The 17,949-nt window shown below is 39.7% G+C and overlaps 1 protein-coding gene across 1 annotated transcript in view; it reads left to right on the forward strand.

Annotated features, from left to right (window-relative positions):
• Nucleotides 1–740: 740 nt before the first annotated feature.
• SDCCAG8 (SHH signaling and ciliogenesis regulator SDCCAG8) overlaps nt 741–17,949 on the forward strand; it is a gene marked incomplete at its 5' end in the record, with an annotated part of 109,136 nt that continues 91,927 nt past the window's right edge. Inside the window, 8 exons of the mRNA XM_084261782.1 lie at nt 741–807; nt 8,038–8,199; nt 8,313–8,395; nt 13,679–13,792; nt 13,943–14,068; nt 14,358–14,498; nt 15,282–15,346; nt 17,061–17,249. Of these exons, the coding sequence (XP_084117908.1) occupies nt 741–807; nt 8,038–8,199; nt 8,313–8,395; nt 13,679–13,792; nt 13,943–14,068; nt 14,358–14,498; nt 15,282–15,346; nt 17,061–17,249 (947 nt within the window). The remainder of the gene's footprint in view (nt 808–8,037; nt 8,200–8,312; nt 8,396–13,678; nt 13,793–13,942; nt 14,069–14,357; nt 14,499–15,281; nt 15,347–17,060; nt 17,250–17,949) is intronic.

The raw sequence follows: 17,949 nt of genomic DNA on the forward strand, positions 1-17,949 counted from the left end.
TATTCCCTGCACATAGCGGCTAACGGGCAGAGCGGGGCACGACACTGCGCAGGCGCTGCCCGAGCTCACACAATACGGAGGGGGGGGAAGGGAGAGCAATGCGCAGGCGTCAAGGGCTGAGTGGCGGAGAGGCTGAGCTGCGCCTGCGCCAACTTCAGACAATGGCTTTCTTCGCTCCCGGCGCTGGGTGCTCACTGCGCATGTGTCGGAGTACGCGGGGGCAGGGAGTAAACAGCGCGTCCCTCTCCTATCCCCCTCGGCCATGACTGGACCTGCGCTATACTCGGCCACTGCGGCCCCGAGGACGTAGGCGGAAGAGATGTACTGTGCGCAGGCGCGAATGCAGCCGCCATCCTCAACAAAGGGGAAAGAAGAGGCCGCCTCTATTCTCCTCCTGCCGCCGGGTGCGGGAGATGAGTGGCCAGCGGGGACTCCACCTCCCAAGGCGCACAGCGCGGCGCGCTGCATGCTGGGACCTGTAGTTTTTGTTTCCTTGGCCGCGTTCCCGCCCGCCGCGTAGCTGGTGGGCGTGGCGGGCCCTGAGCGGCGCCAGGCTCAGCCGTGAAGGGGGAGAGGCTGGTGGCGGGTAGCAACGGGCGACGCTGAGGAGCTGGAGGGGGGGGTCCCCTCGCGCATTGTGGGAGTTGTGGTTTCTCCAGGAGCCAGCGGCGGTTGCGGAGCGCGGGAAGGCGGGCCGGGGCGAACTACTGTTACCCACCCGGGGAGCTGGCGGCGCCGTCATGCCGGTGCCCCGCGGGGAGCCTGTCCTGGAAGAGTCCCTGGAGCAGTACCAGAGGCGCCTCCGAGGTGAGCGGCGCCACCGCGGTAGGGTGGCGCGGGCCGCTTCCCCCACCGGCCGCTCTCCTCATCCGCTGCCCGGTTGTGCTGGAGCGCTGCCCCCGGCTGTCCCCAGCCCCCGCCGAGCGCGGAGAGCGTTTCGCCGCCCGTGTGTGCGGTTGTGTCGGGGCGGGGCCGTGGGGACGGGCCCGTCCCGCCTCTCTCCGGGGCGGCCGGGCTGCGGCAGCGCGGCCCGCAGCGCTCCCGGTGCAGTTGTCGGCGAGAGCGAAGTTGCTTCTGGTCCGCCCTAAACCCGGTGCTAGTGCAGTTCATGCCGGCGTCGCGCGTAGCTGCCTGATCGTAACTTGGCTTTGATGAGGCCGCTGCCGGGTTTGGTCGGGGTCAGTTTGTGTGCTGCTCGCGCGGGGGCTGCAGTTGTCACTGAAGCGCCGCGTTCCAGGCAGGTGGTAGGGGAGAGGGTGCAAAGTGACTTTCGTATGAGAGCGGCTACTTCCTGTGTCGGGAGCTGTTTTCATGCCTGCCGCCTTCTCCCAGAAGCGTTGTGCGTAGCCTGACAGCGCCTCTGTTTTTCAGCCACGCCATCGGGGCTTTCGCAGCCTTCAGGCTGTCTCTGGCTAAGCATGGTTAGTGGCTCGAATTCTCAAGGGAGCAAGCCGGTAATTCCTGGCCGTGTCACCCTACTTGACGCAGACAGTTGCACTCAGGACACAGTGCCCACCCATGGCGTGTCGTGGCGCTGATGAGTTAAACGTACAATCGCATCGGAAGCATCAGTGCAAAAAGAAACAGTGGAAGTACTTTTAAATAACTCCTTGATACTTGGTTCTTACTTAGTAAGCACTTCATGTTTCCCTCTCAAAATAGCATCGGCTTTTGTGCTGAGGATGGGTTTTGTTGTTGCAGAAGGGAGGACTTTGAAGAATTGCCTCTATTTACTTCTGTAGATTAAGTGGGCATGTAGATGCTGCTTGGCACTTGCAGGTACAACAGTTAAAATTACAAATAGAGTATCCCTTGATATGCACAGAGCTCCTTTTGTTATATGTACGAAGCAATTAATGAAATCCTATTAATTGCTATGCATAGACACAAGTTATCTTAGTACTGTATCACGTTTCCTTTTTTGGGGTGAATATAACAAACCACTAGATGATTTTCCTGTACTGGATTTGGACTGTGATGAAAGCAGAGGGTTTCTGTTGCGATTTCTACTGATAAAAGAGCAGTGATAAATTAGGATTTTAAAGCCGTAGTTGAACACATATGATTCTTTTTGCTTAATAAATCAATAAATGCTTTCTGCTTAATAAACTAATAAATGGCAATACGTTTCTTCTTCATGACACTGCTGTCACTCACAGAGACCTAACTTTCCTTATAAAGGCTGTACTTTAAAGTTTGGTTTTTTTTAAGATGACCAAAAGTAATTTTTTACTTTACTTACCATTCTGATATGCAACTGTATTCTTCTTTATTGGCTGTCAAACCCAGGTATGCTGCTATGCTCTCAACATACTACATGGCAACTCTGAGCTAGAAAGTATCCCATCAGTTACTGCCTAGGCTGCTAGCATATTACATGGACATACTCAACATCATAAGTACAAATTCAGCCAAGATGTTGAAACTTTGGTGAATTTCACAAAATGTTTACTTTTAGAGTCCTTGTGATTCCATTTTACCTAGAATACTTTTGCAGGCTCCTTTGCTTGCTTTTAAGCAAAACTGGGAAGGGTCTACATTGTTACTGAAATATTCTATAAGTTCATGTTCTGTGATAGGTCGATGGTTGGACCTGCCTTTTTATTTTAGGCAATGAACTGTTGTTTTGTTTTGTTTTGTTTTTTTATGTTGAATTTTATGTTTTGGTAAACAACACTTGCTACATCAGAGTCAGTATAGGAGTAGCAAAGGAGGGCAAGACTACCTTTTTCAGCTACATTGCCTGATGTAGGCTTCTGGTAAATCTGCCCTGAGAAGATGTGGAAATTACATTCTGTATTCCATACTGTGTTACCAAGTGCTGTGTCCTGTGTAATTTCAGAAAGTGCAGGGTATAGGAGGAACAAATTAACTTTATTTGTAGGAGTCTTGAATTTTTTTGTTGCATCACTGCTTTATGTGATTCCAGAAATAAAGTAGAAGAGATGTGAAGTCAAAGCTGTCTTAGGAAATATTAGTATGTGGCCTAGTTACTAGCTTTGCAAGTTAGCTGCGACACTGAAGCAGCTAAGAATTAAGTTTTAAATGGTAATGTATAATGGTCAATTTTTGGCTTAGGCTTCTTATTTTTATTTGGCAATTGTTTCTAAGTGTTCTGTTGAACACAGCCCATGATGTTCATTTAAGGGTGGTAAAGTTGCCAGAAGGAACTGAGAAATGCTTGGAGTTTCACAGCTGTGAAGACCTTTAGAATTTAGGCATGTGCTTTCTGCTTTGCAGAAGGGGCTGGTTTAGGAACTCGTGACCATGAATGCTCTGGTTCCACTGAACAGTTTCTTTTTAAAGATGATAATTTGGTAAAAACCTCTTGAAAACTACGGATTTAGCATACAATGCAGTGCAACTATGAAGACCAAGAAACCAAATCAAGTGGATCCATGATTCATTACTTTGAAACATCTGAATGTTAACTGTATCTTGAGGATTTTTGGAGGCCTGGCAGTGAGCAGCCTGGTATGGCTTGATGTTGAGTATGTCCATGTAAAATCCTGGCAGCCTAGGTAGTAGTTGAGAGATACTTTCTATCTCAGGGTTGCCACGTGGTATGTTGAGAGCATAATAGTATGTCTGGGTTTGACAGCCAATAAAGAATACAGTTGCATATCAGAATGGTAAGTGAAGTAAAAGATGACTTTTAGTCATCTTCCTATAAACATTATTAGAACTGGACTGTTAATTCAGATGGTAGACTTGCTTTTTCATACGCTTGTAGGTGTTTTTCAATTTATGGTGCTTAAGACCTCTAGCAGCTGGAAGTTATTTTCCATGTCTTTCAGGTAATCCCATACTGGATGATTGCTTGCTTTGCTAAGCTCTCCATTAGCTCCCAGAGTATCTTCTATGGCATTTCTGAGCGCATGAATGAGGTGGCTTTCGTTCATTGTTTTAAAGGAGTGCTCTTTATACTTCTGTTTAGGTGATGCAAACATGGTGATGTGCCATCTTTTTTTTTTTTTCTTTTTCTGTTTTCTCTTCAGTGGCAAATTGATCTTAAAATGATTTGTATATTTATTTTAGTACCCCCTCCCTGTGCTCCCCAAGCTGATTGCTACTTTGGAAATACAACTGCTTTATCTGTGTTGCATTTTACTGTAGCCTCTTTTTTTTTTTTTTTCCCCTCCCTACAAGCTGAATGGATCTGTAATGTGTCTCTAAGGTAAAACAAAATATGTTCAGCAGTACTACTGACATTGTTATATAAAAAATAACTTCTATGAATTATGTTTATACAGAATTGGAAAAAGGATACCTCTATTATGTTTTCAGGGAGTAATGCTTAGATTTTGTAGTTACAATGAGTACAGGAAATAGACTTAACAATGCTTCTGTCATGACAGAGCAGTATCTTTATTTAGCATGTAGAAGATATGGCACATGCTTTTTCAATATATAATTAATGTTTCAGTTAGGGACATACTGGTTTTGTCTAGCGCATTATGCTTAACTGAACTTAAATGCAGTCCAAAGTTGCATTCACGTTTATATTAATTGTAGGGTAGGAAGATCTTTGTACGTAGAATGATGTGATCTTAATCCTGATTTAGGATTGTTGGTTTCTTCTGTCTCTGAAATAATAGGCAGTAATGTGTTTCTTTCTATTAGGTGTTTGTATATCATTGCTAAGGTGTTAGATAAGTTATCCGCCCGTCACTTGTGGCATGTACTGCCTGTGATTTCTACATCATAGTTGACAACTTGACAGCATTTTTGTGGAGCAATTGCATCTTCTTTTTGATATATCAGGTTTGATCCATCAGGTTTTGTTGCTTTTTCTGATGTTTTATAATCATCTCAGATCCTTTAAACAGTGAGAAACAGTGCTTTACAATAAATAATTTTTTTAAAAAATTTTAATCCAGATGTCAAATTTCATTTACATCCTCAGCTGTTCCTATAGGAAATAACAAATCAATTCTGCTGGGTGATGAAACTTAAATAGATGTTTGTATTTTATTCGTAGAGTCTTACTAAGACATAGAAAAATGCTGATTGAATTTTAGATGGGCATATCACATTGTAGCATGCAAGTAGTTTTCTGCAGTATGTTTCTATAAAATGTGTTGTTACAGGATTTGCCTAACTGAAAAAGTTAGGTTGAATGTGAAAACAGTTTAAAAAATGATGTTCAGTAGATCCAGGAGTTGGACTTGATAATTCTAATGGGTCACTTCTATGAGGATATTCTATGAGATTAATAATTATCATGTTGTCTTTAAGCAAGGTTCTTTGGTGTCCAATAGTTTACATCCAGAGAGCGTTTTTCAATTTATTTCTTTCTAAATAAGATTTTTTTTTTACTTCAGTAGAAACAACAAATGTAATCTTTCCATTCAGCAATACATCTTGTTATCCTAATGCCCAAATTCTGTCCCATAATAAGGAAAAAAAATTACATTGCACTTACTCCCTTTCACATCCCGTTCAATTCTAGTGACTGAAAGACAGACTAACTCCCAGTTTCCCAGTGGTGAGTGTTTTGCTTATGGCAGCAATTTTTGTCATTTGGAAATTAGCAGATGTTAGGCAAACTTACTAAACGTGATAAAGCCTTAAAAAATGTGTTGAAGTTATTCCCCAGGCAGGAAAGTGTAGTCAAGAAAAGTAGGTATCACTGTGCCACTGATGATGATTTTAGTGTTTCACTACTACTTTTAGCAGTTTCAGTACTGCTGCTCAGTATATTTATGGAAGAAGAGGACCTAGCATATGAAGATCTGTGTTGTCTTTGAGGATAAAGTAGTAGCTTAGCGTTCAGAAGCTGTAACAGAAGGAGAGTAGACACTGTGGGGGAGAGAGTTTTATAAGAAAACTAAATACCGGCCTGTGTGGTTTTGGTTTGGTTTGTTGTACTTCACTGGGCATGGAGCAGATATTTTTACTCTGGGTTGCTCTTAGAGGCCTACAGTGAATTTGAAAATGAAGGAATTTTATTGCTATCAGATGATGCACCACATAATAACTTAAGTGACATTGGAGGCTTCTTGGCAACAACTAGTTGCAACATAGTTTGCAAAATATTTAAGCCATTGTATCAGTGAGATGCTTCTACCATTTCTCAATTAGGTCTCCCACCCACGTAGCATCTTGGAATGTATGAATAGCTTAAGTATGCCGAGAGAAAAATATTTGATCTAAACCCTTATTTTTTGAGTGATTTCCTTGTGAATTATATTTGGGTTAATTATAGTGAGTTACAACTATTTAAAATGTGCTTTTTATGTTGTCTTTTACATTAGTAGTCCTACGGAAGAATAACCCTCCAAAGAATTTGGAGCTAAATGAAGAAAATAACCATAATTTTATGTTTCTGAAAGTCAAGTAAGGTTTTGAGTGTGTGGAGTGTTGGGGTTGATTTTTTTGCTTTAAACTATTAAGAACTATTAACTGCTAATGGAACTTTACCGATTCCAGGTACTTTTGACTGGTAATTACAAATGACTGTGGCACTACTTTGGAAAAATGTGAGAGAGACATGTTGTCTTACATTCCTGTTAAAGTGTCAGTGAGTCATGATGGGGGATTGTCTCACCCAGCCAGTATGCTCTGTGACTGACAGATGGGCCATTGTCTTGATTAGCATTAAAGCAGAACTTAGAGAGCCTACTTAGAGATCCTATGAACATTGCATAAAGCCATGCTACTTTGCTTATAACTGATGTAGTAATACTAGTAGTGGATAAGAAACTTAACATGAGCCAGCAGCGTGCTCTTGCAGCTCGAAAGGCCAGTGGTATCCTGGGCTCCATCAGAAGAGGGGTGGCCAGCAGGGACAGGGAGGTGATTGTCCCTCTCTACTCTGCCCTCATGAGGCCCCATCTCGAGTACAGTGTCCAGATCTGGGGCCCCCAATGCAAGAAAGATGTGGAACTGTTGGGGAGGATAAGGAAGGAAGGTTTAAATTAGATCTTTAGGGGAAGTTTTTTTACAGAGAGAGTGGTGAGGTGCTGGAACAGGCTGCCCAGAGAAGTTGTGGATGCCCCAACCCTGGATGTGTTCAAGGCCAGGTTGGATGGGGCCCTGGGCAACCTTGTGTAGATCCAGGCCTGGAGGTTGGTGTCCCTGCCTGTGGCAGAGGGGTTGGAACTCTATGATCCTTGGGGTCCCTTCCAACCCAGACCATTCTATGATTCCACTCTGTCTTTTCTAGTTGGTGTATATACATTGCTTAAAGGGTAGAAAAGTGACATACTCCTCTCCCTCTGTACAGAGGCAGTTGAAAGTAAGAAAAAGGTGGCTGAGGTCCTACAGTGTGAACTAAAAATATTGTTATCTAAAACCAAGCCCATATTTTCTGATTCCAAATCCAGTTGCAATCTCTCATTTGCAAATCTCTACAGTTAGCTGGAAAGAGGGTTTGTTATTGGTTTTTTTTTTTTTTCAGATTGATGGGTGATGTTATTTATTTTTCACACAGTATCATTTGTCTTTCACACTTGTTCAGAAGTCATTGGTCTTTATTTAATTACTGTTTTATATTCACTTGGTTTGCGAAGGTTTTGCTTCATTTACTCGTTTTTCTTTTTTTTGGTGGTTGTGCTTTATGTGCAGTAGCATCATTAGAATTCAAAACTACTGCTCTTGGTGTCAGGTCCAGGACATTGTATGAAATATACCATGAGATTTAGGTTCATGGAAAAGTATCGAAGCTATGTGTGCAAGGAAATATCGTAGGGTCAGGTATATTAGTACTTCTGCTGCTATAGAGCTCTAATGTATTGATAGGTTAAACTATTTATAGCTTCTTCTTTGAAAATATACTAATTATTTCTTCTTTAAATTGTGATGTGTAGTGGTCATTTTGGCTGTTGCAGTAGATAATTGCTTCCAGTGACTGAGTTCAGAAGTTTAGATCAATTAGTCAAGCTAGACAGGTGTTGAATACTGTTAATTCTCCCCCTTCTTTTTTTCTTTTCTTTTTTTAAAATTTAAAATAGTAGTCAGTAAATGGTTTCTTCTAAATTGTTCAGTGTGGCCAATTACGTGATTTTTTTTTTTTTTTTTTTTTTCTTCCCCGAGAGCGTGCTAGTGAAAGCATCCATCAACTGAAATATGCTTTGGAGGAAAGACAGTTTGCAAAGGATGAGGGTGTATTTGGATTGCACCAGTCCTCTGTGGACAAGGACAATGATGATGATGATGGGAATGCAGCCTCTCAGGAACTGCAACACAGTTATGCAGGTAAGATTACTCTGGAAGCAGATAGTTTAAAAATTGTTGGAAATTGTACCAATTTCCATGAAAAAAAGTAGATGGTTTTGGTTATAATGTTTTTCTTTTTTATCTCTTCCTAGTTAATCAGCTAAAAATGTTGTTGCAACATCAAGAAAGAATGGAAAGTCAAGTCTCTCCATCAAGGAGGAAGATGTCACCCTGTGTAGGTTTCTTCTTGTTTCTTTTGTGTTCTTTGAATGACTGGCATGCATCATGAGATCAATTTTCTACTATCCAGAAAAAAAAAAGAAGCACCAAATGGCTCTTATATCCTGAAATATAGGAAATTCCTGAGTCTGTGACCAGAACTTGGTATGCTTATGACCATAGTGGAAGAGAAAGAAATTTCTAATACGGCATTTAGACAATGTCTTTTGACCATGCAGTGTGGGTCAGGGTCCGTTTTGCTTCAGCTTTCTCTTATTTTCTTTAAAAGTTTATCCTTTTTGTTTCAGATACAATTGTGAGTGACTACGTCAACAGATTTCTGTAAAATCAGCTTTGTTTTCCTTTGGATGTAATTATTCTCAAAGGCTGCCTTATGCTGTAGCTATGATTTTTCTTGAGAGGATTAGTGATGTTCATGTAGCAACAGCTTTCATAGCGCTCTGCCAAAACGCAGTGGTCTCTGTCAAAGTTACTCCCTTACAAGGACTTCTCAGATTGGGCCTTCTTGCAGCAGAACTGCACCAAGGTGCATGCAATGGGCAGTTCAGTTACAGCGCAGCTGTTTGATACTAGGAGCCATATAGGAAAATAATTCAGAGGTATTGATCCAGTTTTATCTTTTGATGACCTCCACCGACTACTTTTGGTTTATACTAAGCAAGACAAGCTGCTTTTTGCTGTCAAAGCTGAGGTATCATCAGAACGATTTAAAGCCTGTATTCCTGCTGTGTTGCTTTGAGCCTGTGTAATGAGCCTAGCTTTACTGTTCTGACACAGAAATTTTATCTAAGGTTCAACTTTACTGAATGTTCTGAACTCCATGAGTTTAGTCTGATTGTCATGACAGGTACTTTTGCCTCATAATGGTGCAGAATAGAATTAGAGCTTTGTAGCTCAAGGGAACAGTGCATCACTGGTTGATCTTGACATGACATGAATCAGTATCAATCTGTATTTAGCCTTTGGAGCAGAGGAAAAGCATCTTGTAATCTACCTTTGTCAAAGTTTTCTAATTACTTTAGGAAATGTTAGTAAAGTGGAAACATTCAGAAAACTTAAGAAATGCAACAGTGCTTTCAGGGAGTGAATTAAAAGGTGGAGCTAAAGAGAGAAATGATACATATTTGCTGTTCTGACACAGCATTGTCCCACTTCTTCCTCTTGAAGTTTCCAAAGAGAGTGATTCTGTGAAGTTGTGGCCCTATTCTGCTTTTCAGCTGTTCTTAATCTGCTTGCAAACCAGGATGCAAAAGTGTTCTAAAGACAGGCCGAGTTTAAAGCTCAAAAAATGTGGAACTACAAAAGTGCACACGCACCAGGAAAAAAAACCCTAACCCCATATAGAATTTGAGGTTCTCTGGTAGTTTGCTGGATACTACAGAAAGGCTTCTTAAGAAGCCTTCTTAAAAAGAATCAGATTTCCTCAAAGGTCAAAGAAAACATACTTAGATTATGAGTAACCTTAACCTTTTGTTTCGAATTATACTGAAATATCTGATGACCACTGAATAGTAAATCAATGCCTGTGTTCCAGTTGTTTCTTGACAGTTTGCAGGGCATCAAATTCCAGACTGCCAGCAGCAGAATGTCTCATTTCGTGTCAGATGACACTAAACTAGGAGGAAGTGTTGATCTGCCTGAGGGTAGGGAGGCTCTCCAGAGGGATCTGAACAGGCTGGACCGATGGACTGAGACCAGTGGGATGAAGTTTAACATGGCCAAGTGTAGAGTGCTGCACATGGGACATAACAACCCCATGCAACACTACAGACTTGGGGGAGGTTGGCTGGAGAGCTGTCAGGAAGAGAAGGACCTGGGGGCGTTGGTTGACTGCAGGCTGAATAAGAGCCAGCAGTGTGCCCGGGCAGCCAAGAAGGCCAATGGCATCTTGGCTTGTATCAAAAACAGTGTGGCCATTAGGTCTAGGGAGGTAATTGTGCCCCTGTACTCGGCATTGGTGAGGCCACACCTTGAGTACTGTGTCCAGTTCTGGGCTCCCCACCATAAAAAGGACATTGAGGTCCTTGAGCAAGTGCAGAGAAGGGCAACCAGGCTGGTGAAGGGGCTGGAGGGCAAATCCTATGAGGAACGGCTGAGGGAGCTGGGGATGTTTAGCCTGGAGAAGAGGAGGCTGAGAGGAGGCCTTATCACCACCTACAACTACCTGAAGGGAGGTTGTAGAGAGGTAGGAGATGGTCTCTTCAGCCAGGTGACAGAAGATAGAACAAGGGGAAATGGCATGAAGCTGTGCCAGGGCAGCTTTAGATTGGATATTAGAAAAAATTTTTTTACTGAAAGAGTTGTCAGGGCCTGGAACAGGCTGCCCAGGGAAGTGATTGAGTCACATTCCCTGGATGTGTTCAAAAAGAGGGTTGATGAGGTACTTAGGGATCTGGTTTAGCTTAGGATGGGAATGGTTGGACCTGATGATCTTCAAAGGTCTCTTCCAACCTTGTGATTCTGTGCTTCTGGGGTTTGGAGGTTTGAAATTTGAGACATTCTGGAAAAGTAAAAGGATGGCCAAGTTACTTGGGATGTTGGCAAAACTATTTGTCACCGTGTAGAATGCCACCTCTAAAGCTGCCAAGCATGTATATTTTATAAGCCTTTGCGTTTGCATAATAAACTTCTCAATATAAAGAAGGGAAATGTGAACAACATTTCTGAGACTGAGGCATAAGCACTTGGTAATTCATAAGATCAGTTTTGACTTCAATATTTGGTATACTTTAAATATATGCCTCCCCGGCCTCTGTTCTTTCTATCTATAATCCATGTTATATTATCAGAATAATAATAAAATTTTCCCAAATCCATTTATAAATAATGAATAACAATTGTATAGTAAGAGATCTAAAGAAATTAATTGTAAATTATCTATAAGGCATTCACCCTGTGACAAGGCTGCTGGAGGCTTCTAAATAAATAAATATCCCATTGACAGTGCTGTGATTAAGTTGCATTAAGATATCCTCTGTTCTCTACCTGTTGTAAAAATATGCTACATGTTTTCCTTTTAGTGAAATGACTTTTTACTGCGCTTGTATACATCACAGTAATGTTTCTTGAGCTTCTTGGGTTAAATGTTGGCTGTTTTCCAGTGGAAACTAATTTGAATAGAAATGGAGTTTTTCACATTTTCAAACACTGCTGTGGTGTAATCTTTTCAGGGAGACAGCTAGAGGTGTCAGCTGCAAGGTGTCTGTTACGCTTTCAGAAAAGAGGGAGGAATGAAAAACACAGAAGAGCCAGCAGAACAGAACAATGAGTTACAAATATTGGCATTGTATTATGTATACTTTAACAAGTGTGATTAATTTATTTTTTTAAACTTTATAATGTGAATGAGATTAATAGATACTAAGCAAGATGAATTCTGAGTCAACAGAACATAGAACTTGTATGTGCTGAGCCAGGTGGAACACACTACAAATTCAGAGTCCCTTCTCTAAATGTTTATTTAGGTGGTTTTGAAAACCTTCAATTTGTCTCCTCAATTGTAGTTCCAAATGTCTCAGCAATTACCCTGTTAATACAGCCAATAATTACATTAGTTATGATTTGATAGTAAGGCTTTTGTTACTAGAAACCTTCCCTCACCCTCATTAGTGGATTTTATCTTTATCTTTAAAGGTAGGACTGGGAATCTTAATACCTTGTTATGGGAAAAAATAAAAGCCATCAGTTATTGACAGAACCTGTAGATAACATAATTAGTAGGTGTGATAGCTAGTAGCTTGGTTTGGGGTTTATGCTTTCTGAGTGGTAAATGTTTAAAAAATAATATTTAAAAACAAACATGTAGGTTACTGAAGCTTTTAGGAAATTCAGGAGACTTAGGAGTCCAGATGTTCGGTTAGCTCCTGAAAATGAATTCTATGATCTGTAAGTATATTTGAGAAGCATATCATTGAATATTTTTGCACAAAAAGGTGTGTTTCTGACCACAGATCAAAGATGTTAGAATTGTATTTAAAAAATTGTATTTAGTTTCAAAACTAGCTAGGGATTGGCATAGAGATGCTTATTTTCATCCAGAATAATGAACTATTGCTAAAAATGTACCTGGTGTTCCTCTGAGAGGACCCCATTAACAGCTCTGTGTGAACTTTGTATCCTCACCAGAACGGAATACAAAGAAGGGAGATTTACCCTTTTACAAATGTGAGTAAAACTGTTCAGTGACTTGGTGCAAAATGCAGGCATCTTTTGTAGAAGAGAGTATATATTCTACTTCAGGACATGTCCCAGTTTGTCTTAATTAAAAAATAAATCCCAATCAAACCAAAAGATTGTGGCTTACATTGAGATACTTTCTTCGGGAATGAAAATAGTTCATATATGTCAACTAGCATTAGACTATACATAGTTCTTTCAGTGGATGAAATTTGCAATAGTGGAATATCAAACTAAGGCAGTAAAACAATATTGAAATGCATGAAGAGGACTAGTAGCAGATTTATTTACATTTGAATGTAGAGACTCCATTTAATATTTTGGTGATTATTGAAAGGCAGTTTCATTGCAGACTTAATATATTTATGCTTAATACTGCTACTCCATGAAAATTATTTTAAAGTATGTTACACTTCTTTAGAACTAGATAATCTATTACATTAAAAGTAATGTTAAGTCTATTACATTAAAAATATTTGTTATATCCACTCTAAATAAATCTTTTGTGTTAGACTGGTAAAAGGACCGTTTATAGCTGATAGGGTCATAGAGAGGCTGTATGTTTCAGGAAACAATATGAGTTTTTAAGGATGTTTTAGTAATAGCTTAGATTCCTTATTTGTACTGTATTCTTAGGAGTAAATGCTGTAAAGTGGCAGCAGTTGTGTCTTCCTTATTTTGTAAAAAGTCAAATCCATGTTTAAATGCTGCTGAGCAAGGCAGAGATGTAATTTAGAGGAGTCTTGCAAATCCACAGCTCATTACAGTTCAAGAGGTATTCTGTTCATTTCACAGAGGAGAATGGGCCATTACATTTGTCTAAAATGGATGATACACTTACATAACAGTTTGAATTTTGTTTACAAATTTTCATGGCTATGATTTAATCCTGCTTTACAAATGTGCCTAATCAAGAAGCTGTACATTTTGACAGTGACATATTTTTTGTATTGAAGAATTTTTCTTACTGTTTCTCCCTTTCTCATGATCTAATACTTGTTGCCTTTAAATAAAAGCATGTAGTATTTTGTGTGCAAGCAACATCTTATTGCACTAAATAGAAAACCAGAAAATAATACATGCTATTGTTTACTTCCTTCAGAAACCCCCAGAAGCTGCAACTGGAGACTTACCAGCCCTTTCTGATCTCGTTCCTATAATCAATGATCAGTCACAGTACATTAACCACTTAGAAGCAGAAGTGAAGTTTTGCAAGGTATTAGACAACTTATTTCACTTACCAAAACCCTAAATAAGAATTAAGATAGTTGAGAATGTTATTTTTAGACTTTTGGTCTCAACATGTATTTAAATGTTAATAGCCATCTCAAGAAGCCTTTTACAATGCAGTTTGTGTGTCCTATAGGAGGAATTGTCTGGGATGAAAGATCGAGTACAAGTAGTTGTACTTGAAAATGAGGAACTCCATCAGAAACTGAGGCTCTTATCTGAGGAACAAATGTTAAGAGAACAAACTCTTCTAGATGCCTCTGTAAGTTTTCTGTTGTTGTTTTAATCAGTGTTCAGGGACTTTATTTTTTTTTTCTTTAAGGAAAGCTCTATAAATAGTTATCTGCAAACGGAATTTTAGTAAAAATTTAATAAGAGTTTGTAAACATAGATATCTGTGTATAACATTATCATAGGTTGCCAACCTAATTAACTTGTTCATTGTTTCTTATATTCTACTCTAATGGAAATTATAAGATTCAAAACTTATTGACTTTTTTTTGAAAAACAACCTACATAATTACATTGAAGCATTGATATTTTTATTATAGGCAAATACTCAGAACTCCTGGTTTGTAGGCGGTAATGACCGTAGTGTGCATCAGCCTGCCACCTCATCACTGGCACGTGACAAAGATAAGGCTTTTGTTGGAGCAGCTGTTGGAGAAATAGAGAAATGGCATGTAGAACTGGTTGGTATTAATTTTCTTTGCTGTTAAAACCTTTTGGTGCCACAAGATGAGGGAGTAGGAGCTGTGATAAGGATTCAGTGTTCCTGGGGCTGAGAAAGAGACATGATTCCCAGGCTGCAAGATGGGTGGAGTATGTAAATGTAATTTTTAGTTAAGAACCAATTAAAATACAATGTGTGACACGTGGTAGGAATAGTATAAAAGAAAGTGTGTGCTTGCAATAAAGTTAAAGTGCTTTATCAATCACATTGATTGGCAGCATTCTTCCCTCTCGTCGCGGCAATCAGTGGCAGGTTGAATCTGCAGATGTCAAATTCCCAGAGATAACTCTTGTTTGAAGTTTTGATTTTTTTTTTATCCTTGCATTTAACATTGGTGTGATACCTAGCTCTTCACCACGTTATGAGTAATTTACTACATTATAAATAAGTATCCTGCCTACTTGAAGTTCTTAGGAATTCCTCTTATTTCTGCTGCCCTGTGGGGAGAGTAAGAGCTACCTCGAAGCAAGATCGTAAATTTGTGTATATCATTGTAGAGGGCTGCAGTTGGAGCTGAAGCAATTTACCATGTGAGGATCTGTCAAGATATATCAGAATAAGAAAATTGGAGAGTTTTCCATTTTGTAGTCTTTCACAAGTGTGAAATGTTTAGATTTCTCAGTTTCAAAAAGTTTACATCTTCAGAGGAAAAGAATGAATGTGACTAATGTCTAGATTTATTTGTAAAGACAGTATTATGAAGAAAGCAAATGACACTTCTTCTCTTCCGTCTTGTCTGAAGGAGAAAGTAAAACTTCTTTATCAAGAAAAAGCCAATATCCTTGAGGATCAAATACAGTCTCTAAGGTAAAAATGTTTTTTCTTTAAAATTACTATTAGTATATTAGGACTCTTACAATCAAATTAAGAGTGGTTGATCTTAAGGATGATGCCTGAATGTTGTGTTTTCTGGTAGTGTCCCTGAAAGCTGGCTTTACATGAAGCTTTCTCAAATACAAATGTAGCAAAATGGAATGTGCTGCTACTATCTCCACTTTAGGATTTGGTTTTCAGGTGTAAACTTCCACTTCTACACCCGCATTTATGATAGAGCTATTGAATCTGTTTAATTAAGTTTTGCCCTATATAAATCGTGGTTCCATATGTATGAAAATTGTAGGCTTTTGTGTGTGTGTGTAATAAAAGAGTTACTGGTAGCGAGACAAGTTTAAATATGTCCTCTGCAGTGGTGAAATCTTAAACATGCAAAGCTAATTGTACTAGTACAAGTAAAGGAGGATCTTAAATTGCAGTTGTGCAGTCCAATTCCCTCCCCTCCCACTTGGCTTGAAGTGTTATATGTAGTCTGAAATAAACATTGGAGGTTGAAATAGTCTGAAAAATTCCACAAGAACATTATTCAGCCCCTTGATTCCTCCTAAGGGGTATGATCCTTCAGACTCTTAAGTTCTGCAAAACACTTGAGCGTTTGCTAAATTTGAATTAAAGTGAGAAATTATAGCACTTTCAGTGGGACTCTCCTTGTTCCTAACTTGAAGCATGAATTTACATAGGACCTGCTGATTTCTGTCCAAGATTTCCCAACAATAGATCTGTTGTACTGTGATTGTCAACGGATACGTGCAGAGCAAATTGTGTTCGGGTTATAGTGGATTATATTTAATAGACCAACTACTAAAATTGGAAAAAGTGCACAGAAGATTTTCCAGATGGAAATAAGCATGCATGCAGTGTATATATCATGTGCACAGTAAATCCAATGCAACCAGAATGTGTCAGACTTACTATGTGTATGCTGCCCAGATGGCCTGCATAACAAACCAAAAGCTTTGGATTCATTGCACAATTTGTCAAATTGATCTATATATGCACAGTGTGCATTTGTCTGGAACTTCCTGATGTCAGCATTCCTACTGCTTGCACTCTCCCTGGCCCGACAGATGCTTTGAAATTCTGGAGAAAATTCTTCAGAGCACCTGGTAAAAAAAATCTGAAGACAAGTAAAAGACTTCCCCTGTTTTTCTGGAGATGTGGTTGACCTCAGGTTTGTGTGTATTGCTGGGTCAGATCAAGTGTGCTAAATACATCTGGATTTTGTCTAGGGAGCACAATGGACTTTGTATTCTAACTTTAAGGTAATTGGAGAAGATAGAAGAAATGTGAAGTTAGTGATGTTATTGGTGAGAAAACAGAAAAATATTAGATACAATATTGAAATATTTATACAGCTGATAATGTTTCAGAGTAATGAATTTTTACTCTGTTCAGATAATTTGTAAGCCTAGAAGTTTTATCTAATAATGTTCTGTTTAACTTTGCTGTCTTTTGATACTACAGAGGGAAGGAACAAATTAATACAATTTTGCTTTGTCTATTAATAATAGTTCCACTATTATTTCTCTGTTAGTCTTCCTTCACCTACTGAAATGTATAAAATAATATTAATTTTAGAGATTCTTTTAGTTCTTTTTCGATTACAACTGTAGCTATATATTGTATAAAAATATAGCTTGTAGAAATGTTCAATTGCACAAATATATATTTTATTCCTTCTTTCTAGAAAAGAGCTTTCAGAATCTCGGCAGACGTGTGCAGATTTGGAAGGAAAGCTAAAACACCAGAAGTTACTCGCTTCAGCCACAAATTCTAGCCGGGTTGGTGGTCTGTGTCTGAAATGTGTACAACATGAGGCAGTTCTTGCACAGACTCATTCTAATGTTCACGTGCAGATCATCGAGAGAGTAACAAAGTAGGTTTTGGGGTGTATGTACTTTCTCATTGATAGTACGGTTGCTTACATGAAACCATAGAGGTTTGTTGTAGAGACGGACACAACACACCATTCAGTGATCAATGTGTTTTAGAATGCTCCAGCCTTCTCTATTGCAACTGCACAGACTCTTTGTAGTCTCAACCAAAGAAGACATAAGAACGCTATAGGCTGAAGGGTTGTTTTACACTTACATGGGTCACCTTTTTCTGCTTTTTACTTTGCTCCGGGCAGTCTGCACCCTGTCTTTATCATCACCCTGCTCTGTGAACTTGTTACAGAGGGAGGGATTTCTCTATCTCAAGGGAATGCAGGAATGTTGTCAAGGTCAATTCCTTCAGCCATCAGGGCTGGGTTGCCAGCAGACCCGCTGCCTCTCCCACGACAATAGAGGTCTCAACATGTTGGGTTGCATTCATAGAGATGCACACTTAGAGAAGAAGGGAGTCCCAAGTTGAAATTATAATGATAAAGTCAGTGGTAGAATTTGACTGTTGGTCCCAACTGTTCTGAATTTATTGTAGTTTTGCTACTTGTTTCAACTGGGAAAGAATTTCAGTCATTATCTTGTAATTACGATACCTTGGGTTGTCCAGATAGAGGATGGATAATCTGTTTCCTACACTTTTTCTACAAACAAACCCTGCACTATCAGAACAGAGTGTTAGAAGCTCATATA

This window comes from Gallinula chloropus (assembly GCF_964237585.1).
Source record: "Gallinula chloropus genome assembly, chromosome: 3".
In the NCBI taxonomy this organism is placed as follows: Eukaryota; Metazoa; Chordata; class Aves; order Gruiformes; family Rallidae; genus Gallinula; species Gallinula chloropus.